The sequence below is a fragment of the Triticum aestivum genome, chromosome 1D (assembly GCF_018294505.1).
Source record: "Triticum aestivum cultivar Chinese Spring chromosome 1D, IWGSC CS RefSeq v2.1, whole genome shotgun sequence".
Taxonomy (NCBI): domain Eukaryota; kingdom Viridiplantae; phylum Streptophyta; class Magnoliopsida; order Poales; family Poaceae; genus Triticum; species Triticum aestivum.
Genome location: NC_057796.1, coordinates 479404136 through 479426465, shown reverse-complemented (window position 1 = coordinate 479426465; position 22330 = coordinate 479404136). Strand labels below are relative to the sequence as shown.

General features: G+C 46.0%; 1 protein-coding gene across 1 annotated transcript; it reads left to right on the top strand.

Annotated features, from left to right (window-relative positions):
* The first annotated feature begins 6415 nt into the window (after nt 1-6415).
* On the top strand, nt 6416-7703 carry LOC123177214 (cytosolic sulfotransferase 5-like). The gene has a single exon (XM_044591092.1). It carries the CDS (start codon nt 6504-6506, stop codon nt 7548-7550), a length of 1047 nt encoding a protein of 348 aa, XP_044447027.1. The 5' UTR covers nt 6416-6503; the 3' UTR covers nt 7551-7703.
* Nucleotides 7704-22330: the final 14627 nt, after the last annotated feature.

The window sequence follows — 22330 nt, the reverse complement described above, 5'->3', positions numbered from 1 at the left end:
CTCCATTCTCCGGAACAATGGAGCGAGCAACCAACTTATTGGAAATCATACATACTGATGTGTGCGGTCCAATGAGTGTTGAGGCTCGCGGTGGCTATCGTTATGTTCTCACTCTCACTGATGACTTGAGTAGATATGGGTATGTTTACCTAATGAAACACAAGTCTGAGACCTTTGAAAAGTTCAAGGAATTTCAGAGTGAGGTTGAGAATCAACGTGACAGGAAAATAAAGTTCTTACGATCAGATCGTGGAGGAGAATATTTAAGTCACAAATTTGGTACGCACTTAAGGAAATGTGGAATCGTTTCACAACTCACGCCGCCTGGAACACCTCAGCGAAATGGTGTGTCCGAACGTCGTAATCGCACTCTATTGGATTTGGTGCGATCTATGATGTCTCTTACCGATCTACCGCTCTCATTTTGGGGCTATGCTTTAGAGACTGCCGCATTCACTTTAAATAGGTCTCCGTCGAAATCCGTTGAGACGACACCGTATGAATTATGGTTTGGGAAGAAACCTAAGCTGTCGTTTCTAAAAGTTTGGGGATGCGATGCTTATGTCAAGAAACTTCAACCTGAAAAGCTCGAACCCAAGTCGAAAAAATGCGTCTTCATAGGATACCCTAAGGAAACCATTGGGTATACCTTCTACCTCAGATCCGAAGGCAAGATCTTTGTTGCCAAGAACGGGTCCTTTCTGGAGAAAGAGTTTCTCTCAAAAGAATTAAGTGGGAGGAAAGTGGAACTTGATGAGGTGATAGTCACCCCTTCCGAACCGGAAAGTAGCGCAACGCGGGAAGATGTTCCTGTGGTGCCTACACCGACTGGGGAGGAAGTTAATGATAATGATCATGAAGCTTCGGATCAAGTTACTGCTGAACTTCATAGGTCCACAAGGACATGTTCCGCACCAGAGTGGTACGGCAACCCTGTCCTGGAAATCATGTTGTTAGACAACGGTGAACCTTCGAACTATGAAGAAGCGATGGCGGGCCCGGATTCCGACAAATGGCTAGAAGCCATGAAATCCGAGATAGGATCCATGTATGAAAACGAAGTATGGACTTTGACTGACTTGCCCGATGATCGGCGAGCCATAGAAAATAAATGGATCTTTAAGAAGAAGACAGACGCGGATGGTAATGTAACCATCTACAAGGCTCGACTTGTCGCTAAGGGTATCGACAAGTTCAAGGGGTTGCCTACGATGAGACTTTCTCACCCGTAGCGAAGCTGAAGTCCGTCCGAATCATGTTAGCAATTGCCGCATTCTATGATTATGAGATATGGCAAATGGACGTCAATTCGGCATTCCTTAACGGCTTTCTTAAGAAAGAATTGTATATGATGCAGCCGGAAGGTTTTGTTGATCCTAAGAATGCTAACAAGGTATGCAAGCTCCAGCGCTCCATCTATGGGCTGGTGCAAGCATCTCGGAGTTGGAACATTCGTTTTGATGAGATGATCAAAGCGTTTGGGTTTACACAGACTTATGGAGAAGCCTGTGTTTACAAGAAAGTGAGTGGGAGCTCTGTAGCATTTCTCATATTATATGTGGATGACATACTATTGATGGGAAATGATATAGAGTTCTTGGAAAGTATAAAGGCCTACTTGAATAAGTGTTTTTCAATGAAGGACCTTGGAGAAGCTGCTTATGTATTAGGCATCAAGATCTATAGAGATAGATCAAGACGCCTCATTGGTCTTTCACAGAGTACGTACCTTGACAAGATATTGAAGAAGTTCAATATGGATCGGTCCAAAAAGGGGTTCTTGCCTGTATTGCAAGGTGTGCAATTGAGCACGGCTCAATGCCCGACCACGGCAGAAGATAGAGAAAAGATGAGTGTCATCCCCTATGCCTCGGCCATAGGGTCTATTATGTATGCCATGTTGTGTACCAAACCCGATGTAAACCTTGCCGTAAGTTTGGTAGGAAGGTACCAAAGTAATCCCGGCATGGAACACTGGACAACGGTCAAGAATATCCTGAAGTACCTGAAAAGGACTAAGGATATGTTTCTCGTATATGGAGGTGACGAAGAGCTCGTCGTAAAGGGTTACGTCGACGCTAGCTTCCACACAGATCTGGATGACTCGAAGTCACAAACCGGATACGTGTATATTTTGAATGGAGGGGCAGTAAGCTGGTGCAGTTGCAAGCAAAGCGTCGTGGCGGGATCTACATGTGAAGCGGAGTACATGGCAGCCTCGGAGGCAGCACAAGAAGCAGTCTGGATAAAGGAGTTCATTACCGACCTAGGGGTGTGTTGGGGATCGTAGCAGAATTTTAAAATTTTCCTATGCTCACCAAGATCCATCTATGGAGTATACTAGCAACGAGGGGAAAGGAGTGCATCTACATATCCTTGTAGATCGCGAGCGGAAATATGCCCTAGAGGCAATAATAAATGGTTATTATTATATTTCTTTGTTCATGATAATTGTCTATTGTTCATGCTATAATTGTATTATCCGGAAATCGTAATACATGTGTGAATACATAGACCATAACGTGGCCCTAGTAAGCCTCTAGTTGACTAGCTCGTTGATCAACAGATAGTCATGGTTTCCTGACTATGGACATTGGATGTCATTGATAACGGGATCACATCATTAGGAGAATGATGTGATGGACAAGACCCAATAATAAGCATAGCACAAAAGATCGTGTAGTTCGTTTGCTAGAGCTTTTCCAATGTCAAGTTTCATTTCCTTAGACCATGAGATCGTGTAACTCCCGGATGCCGTAGGAGTGCTTTGGGTGTACCAAACGTCACAACGTAACTGGGTGACTATAAAGGTGCACTACGGGTATCTCCGAAAGTGTCTGTTGGGTTGGCACGGATCGAGACTGGGATTTGTCACTCCGTGTGACGGAGAGGTATCTCTGGGCCCACTCGGTAATGCATCATCATAATGAGCTCAATGTGACTAAGGAGTTAGCCACGGGATCATGCATTACGGTACGAGTAAAGAGACTTGCCGGTAACGAGATTGAACAAGGTATTGGGATACCGACGATCGAATCTCTGGCAAGTAACATACCGATTGACAAAGGGAATTGTATACGGGGTTGATTGAATCCTCGACATCGTGGTTCATCCGATGAGATCATCGTGGAACATGTGGGAGCCAACATGGGTATCCAGATCCCGTTGTTGGTTATTGACCGGAGAGGCGTCTCGGTCATGTCTGCATGTCTCCCGAACCCGTAGGGTCTACACACTTAAGGTTCGGTGACGCTAGGGTTGTAGAGATATGAGTATGCGGAAACCCGAAAGTTGTTCGGAGTCCCGGATGAGATCCCGGACGTCACGAGGAGTTCCGGAATGGTCCGGAGGTGAAGAATTATATATAGGAAGTCAAGTTTGGGCCACCGGGAAAGTTTCGGGGGTTATCGGTATTGTACCGGGACCACCGAAAGGGTCCCCGGGGTCCACCGGGTGGGGCCACCTATCCCGGAGGGCCCCATGGGCTGAAGTGGGAGGGGAACCAGCCCCTGGTGGGCTGGTGCGCCCCCCCTTGGGCCTCCCCTACGCCTAGGGTTGGAAACCCTAGGGGTGGGGGCGCCCCTTGGGGGGGAAGCCACCTTCCCCCCCCCTTGGCCGCCGCCCCCCCTTGGAGATCTGATCTCCCAGGGCCGGCGCCCCCCCAGGGACCCTATATATAGTGGGGGGAGGGCAGCAATACAATAGCCCTTGGCGCCTCCCTCACCCCCTGCAACACCTCTCCCTCCCGCTAGTGCTTGGCGAAGCCCTGCCGGGATCCCGCTACTTCCACCACCACGCCGTCGTGCTGCTGGATCTCCATCAACCTCTCCTTTCCCCTTGCTGGATCAAGAAGGAGGAGACGTCGCTGCTCCGTACGTGTGTTGAACGCGGAGGTGCCGTCCGTTCGACACTCGGTCATCGGTGATTTGGATCACGACGAGTACGACTCCATCAACCCCGTTCACTTGAACGCTTCCGCTCGCGATCTACAAGGGTATGTAGATGCACTCCTTTCCCCTCGTTGCTAGTAAACTCCATAGATGGATTTTGGTGATGCGTAGAAAATTTTAAAATTCTGCAACGATCCCCAACAGAAGCGTACCCGTTCGAGCTGCCATGGCCGCCGGTCTTGCCTGAATTATAGTAAGGAGAGGAGATGATGATAACCCTAATAACATGTATCGAATTAAGGAAGATTAAGATCAGATTTTTGTTATGGACATGTAGATGGAAGCTTCAACACTAAATATATAGTTTCAGCATCAAATATATGACATAAGTAAACACCTCGACAACTATATATCTAGCAAAACCAAATCCCAACATACCTATTTTATTTCCTGATTTTGTGCTGAATTAGCTAAGTTATGTATAGGAGTTCTTGATTTCTACTCCCTCCGATCGAAAGTAAGTGTTGCAGTTTTGAACTAAGATTGAACTAATTTTGGTTCAAAACTGCGACACTTATTATGGATCGGAGTGAGTACAATTTATCTTATACCATGAGTGGGCACCAATGAGTGTAAAGCTATCATCAGTTGCTCGGAGTGGGCACCATGCTAGGGACTAAATTTTGTGGGTGGAGTGCCTAAAGCCGTCATCATCAAAAGTGCTTTCTTTGGGACTTGTAGTACTTGGCTCCTTGCCGATCAACCATCAAGGTCATGAAGAGAGGGGAAATATCTAGTACTCCCACCCCTAGGGTGCTCCCGGTGCTTCAAACTCGGTAGCACATTTTAAAATCTTCAAAAAAATTCTGAAAAAAAACAAGCACATTGACACAACATCAATGTATGTTGTTAATAAAAATTCAAATCAAAATTCGAAACATTGCCCGAGATACAAAAATGACAAATTGGATATCAATGTGATAATGGGCCTAATCTAAAGCCCAGCTTAAGTTGCGTGCTATTTACTGTCGAATTTGTCATTTATGTTTCTCAAGCTACGTTTCGAATTTTGAGTTCAAATTTTTTGACAACATACTTTGATGTTGCGTCAATGTGTTGGATTTTTTTCAGATTTTTTCAAACATTTAAAAATGTGCTACAGAGTTTTGGAGCACCGGGAGCACCCTAGGGGTGGGAGTACCAGATATTTCCCCCATGAAGAGACTACAAAGGATTTCCGCAAAGCTGCCTTGACATAACACCTAGAAATCACGCAAAATATCCAAAATTTATAAAAACATAGTGTTTGACATCACAAGTATAATGTGCACTTCTGAATCCTGACTTACCACTCGTGGGTGCTCTGTATTGTTAGTTAGCTAGCAGTGGAGGCTGTCTGGTGCACGCTGGGATGCCGACGGTGGTAGAGGTGAGGTCGTTAGAATGATCCATCCAATTTGCGAGGATTTCTCTCGCAGCTTGATCAAGATGTTCGCGATTGCACTGCAGACTTAGCTGATTGATCAATTATGGTGGTTGATTGGTCGTATGTGCCACACAGGAAAACACCCGTTATTATATGTGGTGCTCGCGGAAAACGCCTCGGTTAAGTAAGGATATATACATTGTCATGTCGGTATGCACCATAATGCCTCGTCATGCTGGCTTAAACAAAGTGAAGCACACATACCCGCGTTTCACGAGTCTGTTTAAAGAATGAGCTAGTTTGTTAGCAGTAGCATCAACTGTCGATGTGACGATGAATGCCCAACGTGCGTCAACACACTACTCCATTAACTTAATAATAACGTTACTTTAAGATTTAAGTTATCTCCTATACTCCTATATGGCAAAGAAAATATTGATGATTTATTAAAGCGCTCGCTTTCCCTAAGAAAATGTTATCTTTTCTTTGATGTATGTACTGCAAAGCTCCCCAAATAATACTTTTACTGACGGGATCATTAGCCCGACTGGATGGGTACATTTACTGACAAATATACGCAATTGTGCCGTATTATATACAAGTTGCAGCAGGTACAGATCTGTTGCTTTTCGAGATTTTTTTCTTGAGAGAGAGAGAGACTCGAGAAACATTGTTATACCGTCGCTTAATGAAATGAATACACCATGCCACCGTGCTAGCAACAAGTTTCTGTACTTGAGTAAAACATATATTTATACCAAACAGGAAAAATAGAACTCGACATTCATTTGAAAAAAATTGAGCGGTAAATGCACTGGATTTTGCGGTAACCATGGTCCATGGTAACCGCAAATCTCGGCCTGTTAATATTTTCCCATTTGGTAACAGAAACCTTCTCCTTCGCAAATGTCATCCTCCCTGACGATCGTTCGCCAGCTAAGGATGTTCAATTAAATCATGTGACACTCAAATCACAATGCTCTGGTGCATGGATTTTGATGCGTGGTGTGCAGGTGATATCTTTTTTATTTATAACGTGGTGTTCACGTGATAGGTGATGCATCGATCGATCTAGAGACGACGCTCCCTTTATTTATAGGCAAAACGTGTCGGAGCCTTTGCAAGAGCAACATAGCACCACGACCACGTACGTAGTAGTGTCCATAAGTTGCTCCCCAAGATCATCAATGGCGAAGGCACCTGGTGCTTCGCTCGGCCCCGTCCCTTTTGCGGACGTCGAAGCTGACTCAGGCTTGGTCTCCGGCGTGCCGGAGCAGCTTCCAGAGGAGCACGCCGACGCCGACCTTGTGTCCGCCCTGCCGAGCGCGCCCATGGCCATGGGCATATCGAACCTCCGTTTCTACGAGGGATGCTGGCTGCCGGAGTGGTCTGTCCCGGCGGCCGTCGCCCTACAGCGCCGCTTCGAGCCCCGCCGGGACGATGTCATCGTTGCCAGCTTCCCCAAGTGCGGCACCACGTGGGTCAACGCGCTGACGTTCGCCACCATGGCGCGGCGCGCCTACCCCGCCGCCGGCGCCGGGCACCCGCTGCTACGCCTCAACCCGCACCAGTGCATCCCTTTCCTGGAGGGCCTATTCGGCAGCCGGCGCGGGGAGGCCAAGCTCGAGGCGCTACCTTCCCCGCGCGTCATGAACACGCACATGCCGCTGGCCATGATACCGCGAGCCGCCGCGCCCGGCGGGGGCGGGTGCAAGGTCGTGTACGTCTGCAGGGAGCCCAAGGACATGGTGGTCTCGCGGTGGCACTTCCACCGGCAGCTGCATCCCGAGCTGGCGTTCGCCGACGTCTTCGAGGCCGTGTGCAGCGGCGCGGTGGCGTACGGACCAGTGTGGGACCACATGCTCGGCTACTGGAGCGCCAGCACGGCAAGGCCTGACAGCGTGCTCTTCTTGCGGTACGAGGAGCTGCTGCGCGACCCCGCCGAGCACGTCAGGGCGCTGGCGCGGTTCGTGGGGCTGCCTTTCTCCGGCGCCGAGGAGGATGCCGGCGCCGTCCACGACATCGTCAAGCTCTGCAGCTTCGGCCACCTCAAGAACCTGGAGGCCAACAAAACGGGCCACGTGAATCCCATCCTCCAGATCCCGCGCGGCGCGCTATTCAGGAAAGGCGCGGCCGGTGACTGGGTGAATCACATGACGCCGGAGATGGCGCGACGCCTTGACGAGATCGTCGCCGACAAGCTCCATGCCTCAGGGCTCACCTTCCATGAGTGACGACTCGACTGAGAGCATATACATAGATGATGCAAATTTAGAGATCTAAAACTAGATCTATAATTTACATCATTAAAAGGTGCATTTTACATCTAAAAACAAGTAACTCTAACGGATGATGTATGTTGATGATGTTAAAGTTCAACTTCAATAGATGATGCACATTGAAGATGTAAAAAAAGGGTGGCGCACCAAAATAGTTGCACCTCTCGTGCGCGTCAACCAGTTCTCTCTGGATGAACTCACGACCAAACATGGAATCGCCGTGCTTTCGCTTCTTCCTCTTGTGCATCGCCACTAGCATAGCAATGTCCTCTTCTTGGGTGAAATCAAATTCCTCATCCGACAAGGGAATCGTCCATGAAAAAGGAGTCGCACGAGCTCATCTACAATGGGGAAATCACCGTCAAACTACATCTTCAACCCCGATGCTCTTATTAAGTTCATGGTGTAGTGTCGATGCTCATTGGGCATTCATCATCACATCCACAGTTGGATGATGCTACTGCTAACAAATTAGTTCATTCTTTAAACAAACTCGTGAAACACGGGTATGTATGCTTCACTTTGTTTAGGCCACTATGACGAGGCATTATGGTGTCATACTGACGTGACAATGTATATATCCTTAATTAAGTTAGGGTGATTTCCACGAGTACCGACATATAATATATGTTTTCCTGTGGCCTGATCAACCACCGTAAATTGATCAATCAGCTAAGTCTATAGTGGTTGGATGGTTAAGTCGTAAATTTGACATTGGTGCTTTCATTTTTCTGGATTTATTTCAGAAATTTTGGCGATGTGCGTTTAATGGGAGGAGACGTTCCTATCGACTACGAAGGTATTTGTGATGACTTCGTCAATCTTAAGATAATGTGTCGGCTCAGTCTCTCGGAGATACTCGGGTAGGGTGTGCGTGCTTGTGTCCATAGGGTTGACCGTATGATTGAGTGTCCACGTCACTGTGTTAAAAAAAGCCTGCAGTGCAATCCGCATCGGTGAAAAAGGGAGTGTTGAACCTGATTATGATTGCATTAAATATTTTTCTGAGTCTACTGAGATGAAAAAGATTAGTAATGAACTTCATTTGGGAACTAACTCAGTTTTGCAGGTCTTAATGGATTTCTCTGGGTTTATAAGGTACCGAAGGAAGATTGACAACAATATACTAAGCAGGCCAAAGAAACTAGATTTGTGGATGCGAGAAATAAAAATTGCACAATTGGCAATAACCGACGTGAGGCCTACGCTCAGAAGAACTTATAGGCAAAAATTCATCAAAACTTTCACCAAGACATAAGAAGGATGTTAAGGTAGAACATCGCTGATTGCACCTCATATAGATATCATTAAAGAACTTGCTAAACCGATAGCAGTGATAAATAATGATGTACAACTTGACAATACCTGAAAGGACGCACGGACGGTAGGAATGCAAGTAAACAAGTTTTGTCATGTTCTTTTGGCAGCAAGACGTATCTTTGTTTGTGCGATCCTGGTTCACCCAATATCATTCCTTACAATCTTTATTTATGCCAAGATTTATGATGATACATCTCCTTGTAGTCTTGAGTCAACTGATATTGACATTAAGCTAGCAAATAAACGGAATATATTTGAATCTTCTGAAATACTACAATACACAGGCGATGATTACCTATCACCTCCTCTCCCTGCCACGATCATCAGGCAATACCGGCGGCCATGGCAACTCGTACGGGTACGCTGGCCCTTGATAGTTGTTTCTCTCGTGCTCGCATTCTACCCTCATTGTGTCAAGCTCGATGGAGAACATCCACCCCTTCTCCTTTGGTCTCACTAGGACGTATCTGGAATTTGCCGTGAGAATGGTGGCGCCTTGCTGAAAAAATCCTTCCTCACGGCCTGGTAACCCGACAGTCGCCTCCTGCAGCCCCAGGGTCTTTTCCAGCACCCACTCGTCTTCTCCAGGTCCTTGATGGCGCCGGCGTGCAAAGACCTTGAGCTCGTTGCTTACCAGGCAGACGATGCACAAGACACCGTCCTCACCGGCGATGACCCAAGAGGTACGGTCATTTTCATTGTACAATCCCCATATGTTCTCCGGGAACTTGACAAGGGAGTATTCCAGAGTGGCCTCCTCAAGGGCAAGCACGGCGGCGCTTCCTTGGATTCCCCAGTACATAAATCCGTTGACACGCCCCACCAAATTATCCAACCATGGTTTTGTACCGGTGATGGTGGCCTGGGTGCGCTTTAGACGCCAGCCGCCATCACTGCCGGAGGAGAACACGCAGGCCAGATTATCGTTGACCTTGGCTAGGATCCTGAAGTTGGACATGTTGCCTCGGCGATTTCCGGCCTCGTCCTCGATGTCGATTAGGTGTACTTCTTGATAATAGTCAGCCACGTCCGAAGGCCAAAGGATCCCCTGGTAGCGCCGTGTGAGCGGCTCACACACGACGAGCTGGAGGTCATAACCAAAGGAGCCACGGGCACAGCCCCGGTCCCGGCGCATCCCACTGGAGAGGAGGAGGAGGCTGCCGCGGCTATCTTCGAGCGCCCAGGAGTGCTCTGTGCCCGGAAGGAAGTCCAGGGAGAAGCGTCCGGGCGGCACAACCGACGAGTAGGGGACGAAGCCGAAGTAATTGGGTGTGTCTCCGAATTCGAGGCAGTAGTCCCCAGCATGTATTGTGAGCCCGTGGACCGAACTCAGACGCGCGAGGAAGCCGGCGTCCGCCACGACGCGGCACCACCGCCTGCACGTTGCCGCGGCGCGGACGAGGGATGGGGAAGGGCCGAGGACGAGGAGGACGCGCTCGAAGAGGTGGTCGGGGAGGTCGAGCACGGTCGTCTCCCTGGCCTCTTGCCTTTTCTTCTTGGACTTATTCCTTCGCCGGAGACGTCCCTCCGCCGCCGTCGCCATTACGGGTCGATACGTGAGATCTCTCCCGCGGCCGGCCGGGCTCGGTCTCATCTCGCCCCTGCGTTAAAAGCGAGACGTGTGCGTGCAGGCGTACGTGCCGCGCCCTCCAAGTCGCTCCGTGATCACACGGATCTAAAAATAGAAACAGCTCGGGCTATACACCAAATAGGTGTACAACTGTAGATATATATGGGAAATAAAACTTGATCCGGTACGTAAAAGGAATCAGATATCACATTATCACAACAACTTGGTGGGCGCGCAAACTTCGGATCGACCGCGCCAAACCCGCACGCACCTGCCAGTTTCGTTTAACCAAGCCACCAACCGCGCCGCGCGGGTGCGTCTTACCTGATCCGACGTACGTTCGGAGATAGATCTCGCGCCGCGCGATGGCAACCACGGCGGAGGGACGTCGCCGGCGAAAGAACAGGTCCGAGCAGACGCGGAAAGAGGCCCGGGCGGCGACGACCGTGCACGACCTCCCCTGCTCATGTGGTCTAATATGCAGGGTGTGTGGGGGAGAATGGTGGCTGTACTGTCTACCTGGGAGATTCTATACTCAGGGCCTTTCAAAGACAGAGTACATCTACTGATGTCAAGACTAGAGCAGAAGATGAGAGAGCCTCCCCTGCTCATGTGGCCGGATCCTGGCTAAGAGGGAGTTGCTGCGGTGGGAGGATCGCTGCGCCTGAACGCGGTGGATCCCCCCTTCCACCCCTAGAAACCTACTCTGCAGGGCTGATAAGCCTGATGGATAAGCAGTAACTTCTGTAATATGTTGTCGCAGGGCTTTCTATCAGGTAGTCCGTGCGCAAAAACTCCTGGTTTATCTCTCTCAATTTGCTCTGTAGAGTAGAGTTTGTGTTTAGTTGGTAGCCGTGTAGTGCTGCCTTTCCTAAGACTTGTGGATGTTTTGTAAGAACTGGTTGGTCTGGTTTCATTGATCAATGCAATGGAGTCGGGGCTCTTCGAGCCCTTTTCCTCTAAAAGACAATGCCAGCTTCGGGGCCGAGGTCGAACGCCCCGTCTTCGTCCCCTCCTCGCCGGCCTCCGCTATCGACGGCCGCCACTTCGCCCTCGACCTCCTCCCTGGAGGATACTGGAAACTCCTTGACAGCCGCAGTGGCCTTCTCCTCTTCGTGAGGACCACCTACCGGGGCAACACCTCGTCCTGCTACTTTGACCTCCTTGTCGGGCTTATAGCCCCTATGCGACGTCTTTGAAATGAATTAGACGAGGAGCGAAGTAGTTGACGAAAATATCTCTGGTGCGACCTATTTGTAGGCAACAATAGCTCCAATGCGACATGGCCCTGTTTAACCATGAAACGCAAAACATAAGGGGTTAGTGGTTTGAGTTATGACACGCGGGACCCATCAGTTACCCACATGAATGTGGGACCCACCACTTACTCACATGCGTGCGGGACCCACAACTTAATCACATAAGCATGCCCCGACCCGAGCCATCCATGAGCCCGAGCCAGCCCACCCCCATTGCGTGCCCTCCCCCCCCCCCCACCTTGTTCTTCCTGTTCTCCGGCAATGAAGCGCCAACTTCGGCCTCCCGCCAATCATGGCCGCAGTACGGTCCAGTGCCGTTGACAAGATGCCCCGATTGCCCGTGCATGGAGCCTCTGAAGCGCTTGACTTGTGTGAAGGAGGAAAATGGCAACCGTGGGCGCGAGTTCTTCAAATGCTTTAGCAAGCCACAACCAGGGCAGGTTAGATCCGTGTACCGCACCAAGCAGCTGGATCGATTTCTTTATTTTTCCGTCGAATTTGGGCGGTGGATCTGATCTAGGGTTCATGCCACCGTCGACCCCTGCTTACCCTGTTTTTCAGGTTCTGAAGAAATGTGGACATTTCGAGTGGCTCGATGAGTACGTTGAGAGATTGAAATTCGAGGCTTCAACACAAGAGCTCAATTTCAATTTTGGGGGGCAGCTTGGTGTGAAACACGCCTCACATTTGGTGGACAGAGCCGATCCGATGATGGACAGTGCTGAAGTGAAGTGTGAATTGAAGAAAATGGGCAAGCAACTAAAGCAGCTGATCGATTTGAAGCAGCAAGAAAATATGATGGCTGGAGCATTTTATTGTTGTGTCATTGCTATGGGTTTTTTACTTGATGTTCATCAATCGCTAGAAATTGTTACAGTTTCAGTTTGTTTATCAAGCTAGTTTCAGAGTCAGGGGTCCCTAGTTTCAGTTATTGTGTCTAGCTGGTAGTTTCAGTAAGTCAGGGATCATTTGTTAGCTGAATTTGAATTTGTGTGAAGCAAAGCTTGAATTCTGGTAATGATATTCAGACTCAATGATATTCTGGTAATAGGATGCGATATGTGCGCCATGCCAAGTTCTTGTAACTGAATCGAAGCAGAGATATCTAGTGTTCATGCTCTGTTCTTGTTCTTTAGTTAACAGAGTGCACACCCCTCAAATTCAGAAAAACAAATCTTGCTGCCAAACAGATGTTGGGCCGTGAGAAAATAACCAAGCCCAAATTGAGACAAGCCCACCCGCGTAGGGGCACCAGCCCAGTTTTATAGCATAGAGGCGCCCATGTTTTGAGAAAGTGTTGTCATCCCAGATTTATTATTATTGCTCGCTAGTTGATTATGCCATTGATATGAGTAAATATGAGACCTAAGTGTTATTGTGAATATGGTTAGTTCATAATCTTTGCTGAAAACCTGAATGCTGGCTTTACATATTTACAACAACAAGAGCAAACAGTGTTTGTAAAAAAAAAATCTTTATCACTTTCAGTTTGTCAACTGAATTGCTTGAGGACAAGCAAAGGTTTAAGCTTGGGGGAGCTGATACGTCTCCATCGTATCTACTTTTCCAAACACTTTTGCCCTTGTTTTGGACTCTAACTTGCATGATTTGAATGAAACTAACCCGGACTGACGTTGTTTTCAGCAGAATTGCCATGGTGTTATTTTTGTGCAGAAATAAAAGTTCTCGGAATGACCTGAAACTTCACGGAGAATATTTTTGTAATATATAAAAAATACTGGCGAAAGAATTAACACCAGAGGGCCCACACCCTGTCCACGAGGCTCCACCGACGTCAACTCTAACTCCATATATTCACGTTCGGGGCGAAAAAAATCAAAGAGAAGGATTCATCGCGTTTTACGATACGGAGCCGCCGCCAAGCCCTAATCTCTCTCGGGAGGGCTGATCTGGAGTCCGTTCGGGGCTCCGGAGAGGGGAATCCGTCGCCGTCCTCATCATCAACCACCCTCCATCACCAATTTCATGATGCTCACCGTCGTGCGTGAGTAATTCCATCGTAGGCTTGCTGGACGGTGATGGGTTGGATGAGATTTATCATGTAATCGAGTTAGTTTTGTTAGGGTTTGATCCCTAGTATCCATTATGTTCTGAGATTGATGTTGCTATGACTTTGCTATGTTTAATGCTTGTCACTAGGGCCCGAGTGCCATGAATTCAGATATGAACCTATTATGCTTTCATGAATATATTTGTGTTCTTGATCCTATCTTGCAAGTCATTAGTCACCTACTATCTGTTATGATCCGGCAACCCTGAAGTGACAATAATCGGGACCACTCCCGGTGATGACCGTAGTTTGAGGAGTTCATGTATTCACTAAGTGTTAATGCTTTGGTCCGGTACTCTATTAAAAGGAGGCCTTAATGTCCCTTAGTTTCTAATAGGACCCTGATGCCACGGGAGGGTAGGACAAAAGATGTCATGCAAGTTCTTTTCCATAAGCACGTATGACTATATTCGGAATACATGCCTACATTACATTGATGAACTGGAGCTAGTTTTGTGTCACCCTATGTTATAACTGTTGCATGAGGAATCGCATCCGACATAATTATCCATCAGTGATCCATTGCCTACGAGCTTTTCACATATTGATCTTTGCTTAGTTACTTTTCCGTTGCCACTGTTACAATTACTACAAAACTGCTACTGTTACTTTTGCCATCGCTACCGTTACTTCCATACTACTTTGCTACTAAATACTTTGCTGCAGATATTAAGTTTTCCAGGTGTGGTTGAATTGACAACTCAACTGCTAATACTTGAGAATATTCTTTGGCTCCCCTTGTGTCGAATCAAGAAATTTGGGTTCAATACTCTACCCTCGAAAACTGTTGCGATCCCCTATACTTGTGGGTTATAAGTGTGCATGCGCTCATCGGCGGGGAAGGCGCTGTCGATGTCGGTGAAGATGTTGTACATGGTGAATGCAATGAACTCGCATCCACACCAAAAAACACGGCCGAGGAGGTAGTAGGTGTCGAAGGGGTTGGTGAACCTCACGATGAGCCCGATAGAATAGCCATTGTTACTGACCTCTTCGACTCGAAACATGACCGAAGAGCCCCTCGGGAGGTGGCGGTAGCCGGAGGAGAGGAATAACTCGGTCAGCCCCCTTGCCCCCCTCCACCTCGAGATCGCCCACACCCGTAGGGTGTTCTCCACCCGGACTCCGGCAGGGTAGAGCCTCTCGGGGAAGGTGGGCGGCACACGGTAGGTAGCCCCGGTGAACTGCATGGTGGCTCGATCGGGTTTGATTTGTGGAGAAGAAGGAAGAAGGAGGGCAGATGGGAGAGGATGGGGTAGGGGGTATGGATGAGGAGGGAGAGGAAGACGATAGGTGTGGCTTAAATAGGCCAAGTGCGACGTGGTTTTTGATTTCTTTGAGTGGTTTCACCGGGTGGAATTAATGAGCGGGTGGCGTTTGGTGGCGCCCCATCGAAGTGTGTAGACGAGCATGGGAAACCAAGGCTGCCATCAAACGCTGGATCAATAGCCAGGATGTGACGCGTCTGTGCCATCGGTCGCGGGTCAAGGGGTCACGCCCACCCGTTCTTCTATCCCGTGCATCAATTGCCATGCTGCGACGTCCCGCACGTGTCTGTGCCGTCGTGGGTCAAGGGGACACGCCTGCCCCGTTTTCTCTGCGTGTGCCGCCCGTGCATGCATGCATGGAAATGTAGCCTGCTGGCTAGGGCCTGGCTATAGGAGGCAACGTTCGGTCCAAAGGTCTAACGGGTGGGCTTCTTTTACCAGAGCCCAACGGCTAGCCCACTCGCCGCAGCATAAAAAACAAACGGCTACTGCATGGCACTGCATCCTCTGAAAACCACTACAGCAAATCAGAGCATAGCCCGTGGATCGCTGACGTGGCACTGCATGCTGATCCACACCGTTGAATGCACAGTAATCCAGCAATCCAGAGAAGAGGGGGGTTATCCAGCGTTGTCGAATGCAACCAATCACAGAGCATCACGCGGATCAGTGACGTGGCCCTAGCACCTGATACAGACCGTTCACTAACAGAGATCTAGCGGCTTGGAAGGATGCGGGGTTTTAGATGGGGTTATGAGGGGTTATGAGGGGTTTTGAGAGGGTTTTGAGGGCTAGGGTTGAGCATAACTAATTCAAAAAAATCATAAAAATATGAAACTATCACCCATCATCATATTATGTGAGTGAGTTGCTGGGAAAAATACGAAATTTGGTCTATGGGTATTTTCATGAAAAACCCTTCACAAAACATAGCTATCATGAACGAGGTTGCATGGGATTCAAGCTAGGGTTGAGCATAACTAATTCAAAAAAAATCATAAAAATATGAAACTTTCACCCATCATCATATTATGTGAGTGAGTTGCTCGAAAAAATAAGAAACTTGGTCTATGGGTATTTTCATGAAAAACCCTTCACACAACATAGCTATCATGAACGAGGTTGCATGTGATTCAAGCTTGGGTTTAGGGCTAAGCTTGTCATAGTTTATCCAAATGATCCTATATTTGGCATGGACCCTTGCTACTCTTGAGCATGCGTTGGTTTTCCCTTGAAGAGGAAAGGATGATGCAGCAAAGTAGCATAAGTATTTCCCTCAGTTTTTGAGAACCAAGGTATCAATCCAGTAGGAGGCCACACGCAAGTCCCTCGTACCTACACAAACAAATAAGAACCTTGCAACCAACACGATAAAGGGGTTGTCAATCCCTTCACGGCCACTTGCAAAAGTGAGATCTGATAGAGATGATAATATTTTTGGTATTTTTATGATAAAGATTGAAAGTAAAGATTGCAAAGTAAAAATAGATTGGAAACTTATGTGATGGAAAATAGACCCGGGGGCCATAGGTTTCACTAGTGGCTTCTCTCAAGATAACATAAGTATTACGATGGGTGAACAAATTACTGTCGAGCAATTGATAGAAAAGTGCATAATTATGAGAATATCTAGGCATGATCATGTATATAGGCATCACGTCCGCAACAAGTAGACCCACTCCTGCCTGCATCTACTACTATTACTCCACACATCGACCGCTATCCAGCATGCATCTAGAGTATTAAGTTCATAAGAACAGAGTAACGCATTAGGCAAGATGACATGATGTAGAGGGATAAACTCAAGCAATATGATATAAACCCCATCTTGTTATCCTCGATGGCAACAATACAATACGTGTCGTTTCCCCTACTGTCACTGGGATCGAGCACCGCATGATTGAACCCAAAGCTAAGCACTTCTCCCATTGCAAGAAAGATCAATCTAGTAGGCCAAGCCAAACTGATAATTCGAAGAGACTTGCAAAGATAACCAATCATACATAAAAGAATTCAGAGAAGATTCAAATATTGTTCATAGATAATCTTGATCATAAACCCACAATTCACCAGATCTTGACAAACGCACCGCAAAAAGAGTTACATCGAATAGAACTCCAAGAAGATCGAGGAGAACTTTGTATTGAGATCCAAAGAGAGAGAAGAAGCCATCTAGCTAATAACTATGGACCCGAAGGTCTGTGGTAAACTACTCACACATCATCGGAGAGGCTATGGTGTTGATGTAGAAGCACTCCATGATCGATGCCCCCTCCGGCAGAGCGCCGGAAAAGGCCCCAAGATGGGATCTCACGGTACAGAAGGTTGCGGTGGTGGAATTAGGTTTTCGTGGCGCTCCTCGATGGTTTCAGGGTACGTAGGTATATATAGGAGGACGAAGTAGGTCGGTGGAGCCACGAGGGGCCCACGAGGGTGGAGGGCGCGCCCAGGGGGGTAGGCGCGCCCCTGCCTCGTGGCCTCCTCGTTGATTGCTTGACGTCCACTCCAAGTCCTCTGGATCACGTTTGTTCCAAAAATCACGCTCCCGAAGGTTTCATTCCGTTTGGACTCCGTTTGATATTCCTTTTCTGCGAAACACTGAAATAGGCAAAAAAAAAACAACAATTTGCATTGGGCATTGGGTTAATAGGTTAGTCCAAAAAATAATATAAAAGTGTATAAATAAGCCCATTAAACATCCAAAACAGAATATATAATAGCATGTAGCAATCAAAAATTATAGATACGTTGGAGACGTATCAAGCACCCCCAAGCTTAATTCCTGCTCGTCCTCGAGTAGGTAAATGATAAAAACAGAATTTTTGATGTGGAATGCTACTTAGCACATTCTTCAATGTAATTTTCTTTATTGTGGCATGAATGTTCAGATCCGAAAGATTCAAGATAAAAGTTTAATGTTGACATAAAAATAATAATACTTCAAGCATACTAATCAAGCAATTATGTCTTCTCAAAATAACATAGCCAAAGAAAGCTCATCCCTATAAAATCATATAGTTTGGCCATGCTTCATTTTCGTCACACAAGAATGCTCTCATCTTGCACAACCCCGATGACAAGCCAAGCAATTGTTTCATACTTTAGTAATCTCAAACTTTTTTCAACTTTCACGCAATACATGAGCGTGAGCCATGGACATAGCACCATGGGTGGAATAGAATATAATGATGGGGGTTGTGTGGAGAAGACAAAAAGGAGAAAGTCTCACATTGACGCGGCTAATCAATGGGCTAGGGAGATGCCCATCAATTGATGTCAATGCAAGGAGTAGGGATTGCCATGCAACGGATGCACTAGATCTATAAATGTATGAAAGCTCAACAAAATAAACTAAGTGGGTGTGCATCCAACTTGCTTGCTCACGAAGACCTAGGGAATTTGAGGAAGCCCATTGTTGGAATATACAAGCCAAGTTCTATAATGAAAAATACCCACTAGTATATGAAAGTGACAAAACAAGAGACTTTCTATCATAAAGATCATGGTGCTACTTTGAAGCACAAGTGTGGAAAAAGGATAGTAGCATTGTCCCCTTATATATATTTTTTTGGGCCTTCCTTTTTTTGGCCTTTCTCTCTCTTTTTTTATTTGGGACAATGCTCTATTAATAATGATCATCACACCTCTATTTATTTACAACTCAATGATTACAACTCGATACTAGAACAAAAGTATGACTCTATATGAATGCCTCCGGCGGTCTACCGGGATGGGCAATGAATCAAGAGTGACGTGTATAAAATAATATGCATGGTGGCTTTGCCAAAAATACGATGTCAACTACATGATCATGCAAGGCAATATGACAATGATGAAGCGTGTCATAATAAACGGAACGGTGGAAAGTTGCATGGCAATATATCTCGGAATGGCTATGGAAATGCCATAATAGGTAGGTATGGTGGCTGTTTTGAGGAAGATATAAGGAGGTTTATGTGTGATAGAGCGTATCGTATCACGGGGTTTGGATGCACTGGCGAAGTTTGCACCAACTCTCAAGGTGAGAAAAGGCAATGCACGATACCGAAGAGGCTAGGAATGGTGGAAGGTTGAGAGTGCGTATAATCCATGGACTCAACATTAGTCATAAAGAACTCACATACTTATTGCAAAAATCTACAAGTCATCAAAAATCAAGCACTACGCGCATGCTCCTAGGGGGATAGATTGGTAGGAAAAGACCATCGCTCGTCCCCGACCGCCACTCATAAGGATGACAATCAAAGAACACCTCATGTTTCAAATTTGTTACACAACGTTCACCATACGTGCATGCTACGGGACTTGCAAACTTCAACACAAGTATTTCTCAAATTCACAACTACTCAACTAGCACAACTTTAATATCACTATCTTCATATCTCAAAACAATCATCAAGTATCAAACTTCTCTTAGTATTCAACGCACTTTAAAGATTTTATCTTGGATGCCTATCATATTAGGACTAATTTTATAACCAAAGAAAATTACCATGCTGTTCTAAAGGACTCTCAAAATAATATAAGTGAAGCATGAGAGATCAATTATTTCTATAAAATAGAACCACCGCCGTGCTCTAAAAGATATAAGTGAAGTACTAGAACAAAATTGTTCAACTCAAAAGATATAAGTGAGGCATAAAGAGTATTCTAATAAATCCCAATTAATGTGTGTCTCTCCCAAAAGGTGTGTACAGCAAGGATAATTGTGGTAAACTAGAAAGCAAAGACTCAAATCAGACAAGAAGCTCCAAGCAAAATACATATCATGTGGTGAATAAAAATATAGCTCCAAGTAAAGTTACCGATGGATGAAGACAAAAGAGGGGATGCCTTCCGGGGCATCCCCAAGCTTATGCTTTTTGGTGTCCTTGGATTTTACCTTGGGATGCCTTGGGCATCCGCAAGCTTAGGCTCTTGCCACTCCTTGTTTCATAATCCATCAAATCCTTACCCAAAACTTGAAAACTTCACAACACAAAACTTAACAAAAAATCTCGTGAGCTCCGTTAGCGAAAGAAAACAAAACACCACTTCAAGGTACTGTAATGAACTCATTCTTTATTTATATTGGTGTTAAACCTACTGTATTACAACTTCTCTATGGTTCATAAACTCCATTACTAGCCATAGATTCATCAAAATAAGCAAACAACACGCGAAAAACAGAATCTGTCAAAAACAGAACAGTCTGTAGTAATCTGTACCTAACGCAAACTTCTGGAACTTCAAAAATTCTAAAATAAATTTCTGAACGTGAGGAATCTATCTATTAATCATCTGAAAAAAGAATCAACTAAATATCACTCTCCAGTAAAACGTTGTAGCTAATCTCGTGAGAGCTAAAGTTTCTGTTTTTTACAGCAAGATCAACAAGACTTCACCCAAGTCTTCCCAAAGGTTCTACTTGGCACAAACACTAAATAAAACACAAAAACACATCTAATCAGAAGTTAGATGGATTATTTATTCCTAAACAGAACCAAAAAGCAATAAACAAAAATAAAATTGGGTTGCCTCCCAACAAGCGCTATCGTTTAACACCCCTAGCTAGGCATAAAGGCAAGGATAGATCTAGGTATTGCCATAATGATAGTAGGGTAAATCATGAAAACTCATCTCATATTCCCTACGTTCAGCAGCAAGTTTTCTTTGTGGCAAGCAAAAGTAATCAAAGGGCTAAATTTAATAAGACAAAAGTCCCCAAGGTCAAGCTCGGGAGGTATGGGTTCCTCCTTTGGCCCCTTATATTGCACAACCAATTCATCATTATAAGCATTCTTTTGGCAATAAGTCATGAGCCTCTGTTCAAGAGAAAAACCTAACCCGTTGTTCTGAATAGCAAATTCATCATTAAGTTCTGAAATTCTATCAACTAGAACATCGGTAGGAACCTTTTTTCTAAAGTTTTCATTGTAAGCAACATGATCTAAGGATCGTAAGCGCATTAAATCTTCTTGATTAAAAAGGGTAGCCTCTATGGGAGGACGACCAGCGTCCACCCTATAATGCGCAAAAATTTCATTGGCCTCTTTCATTATAAATCTGAACTCATGTGCCAAAAAGATAGTAGCCGCTGGCTTAACAGAAGAATGCTCGATATTGGAAAACTCTAGAAAAATCCTTTGTATGCAAGGATGTAGATGAATAAATTATCTTTCAAGTTCAACTATGAGCAAGGATATAGCATCCGCAAGACTACTAGTTCTATGAAGAATAGACCCACCCATAGAGGGTAAGGTACCGGCACAAGTAAAGAAATCTTGAAGAACTCCTTTCCCAATAATATTACCGCTACCAATCCGAAACTTTTTAGTGTGTAAAATAGTAGGATCTTCAAGAGGATCATCGAAAACATCAAAGTTTTCCATACTATTGTCCTTATCAACGATAACCTCCTCAGTTTCAGACATGACGACAGTACAGAGAACGAACACACAGGAAGCAAGCGAAAAAGAGGCGAATGGAAAAAAGAAAGCGAATAAAACGGCAAGGGTAAAGTGGCGGAGAGGAAAATGAGAGGCAAATGGCAAATAATGTAATGCGAGGGATAAGAGTTTGTCATGGGTACTTGGTATGTCTTGACTTGTGCGTAGACTCCCTGGCAACGGCGCCAGAAATCCTTCTTGCTACCTCTTGAGCATGCGTTGGTTTTTCCCTTGAAGAGGAAAGGGTGATGCGGCAAAGTAGTGTAAGTACTTCCCTTAGTTTTTGAGAACCAAGGTATCAATCCAGTAGGAGGCCACGCTCAAGTCCCATGCACCTACACAAACAAATAAGAACCTTGCAACCAACGCGATAAAGGGGTTGTCAATCCCTTCACGGCCACTTGCAAAGTATAGAGATTGGTATTTTTATGATAAAGATTGCAAAGTAAAAATAGATTGGAAACTTATATGATGGAGAATAGACCCGGGGGCCATAGGTTTCACTAGTGGCTTCTCTCACGATAGCATAAGTATTACGGTGGGTGAACAAATTACTGTCGAGCAATTGATAGAAAAGTGCGTAATTATGAGAATATCTAGGCATGATCATGTATATAGGCATCACGTCCGCAACAAGTAGACCCACTCCTGCCTGCATCTACTACTATTACTCCACACATCGACCGCTATCCAGCATGCATCTAGAGTATTAAGTTCATAAGAATAGAGTAACGCATTAGGCAAGATGACATGATGTAGAGGGATAAACTCAAGCAATATGATATAAACCCCATCTTGTTATCCTCGATGGCAACAATA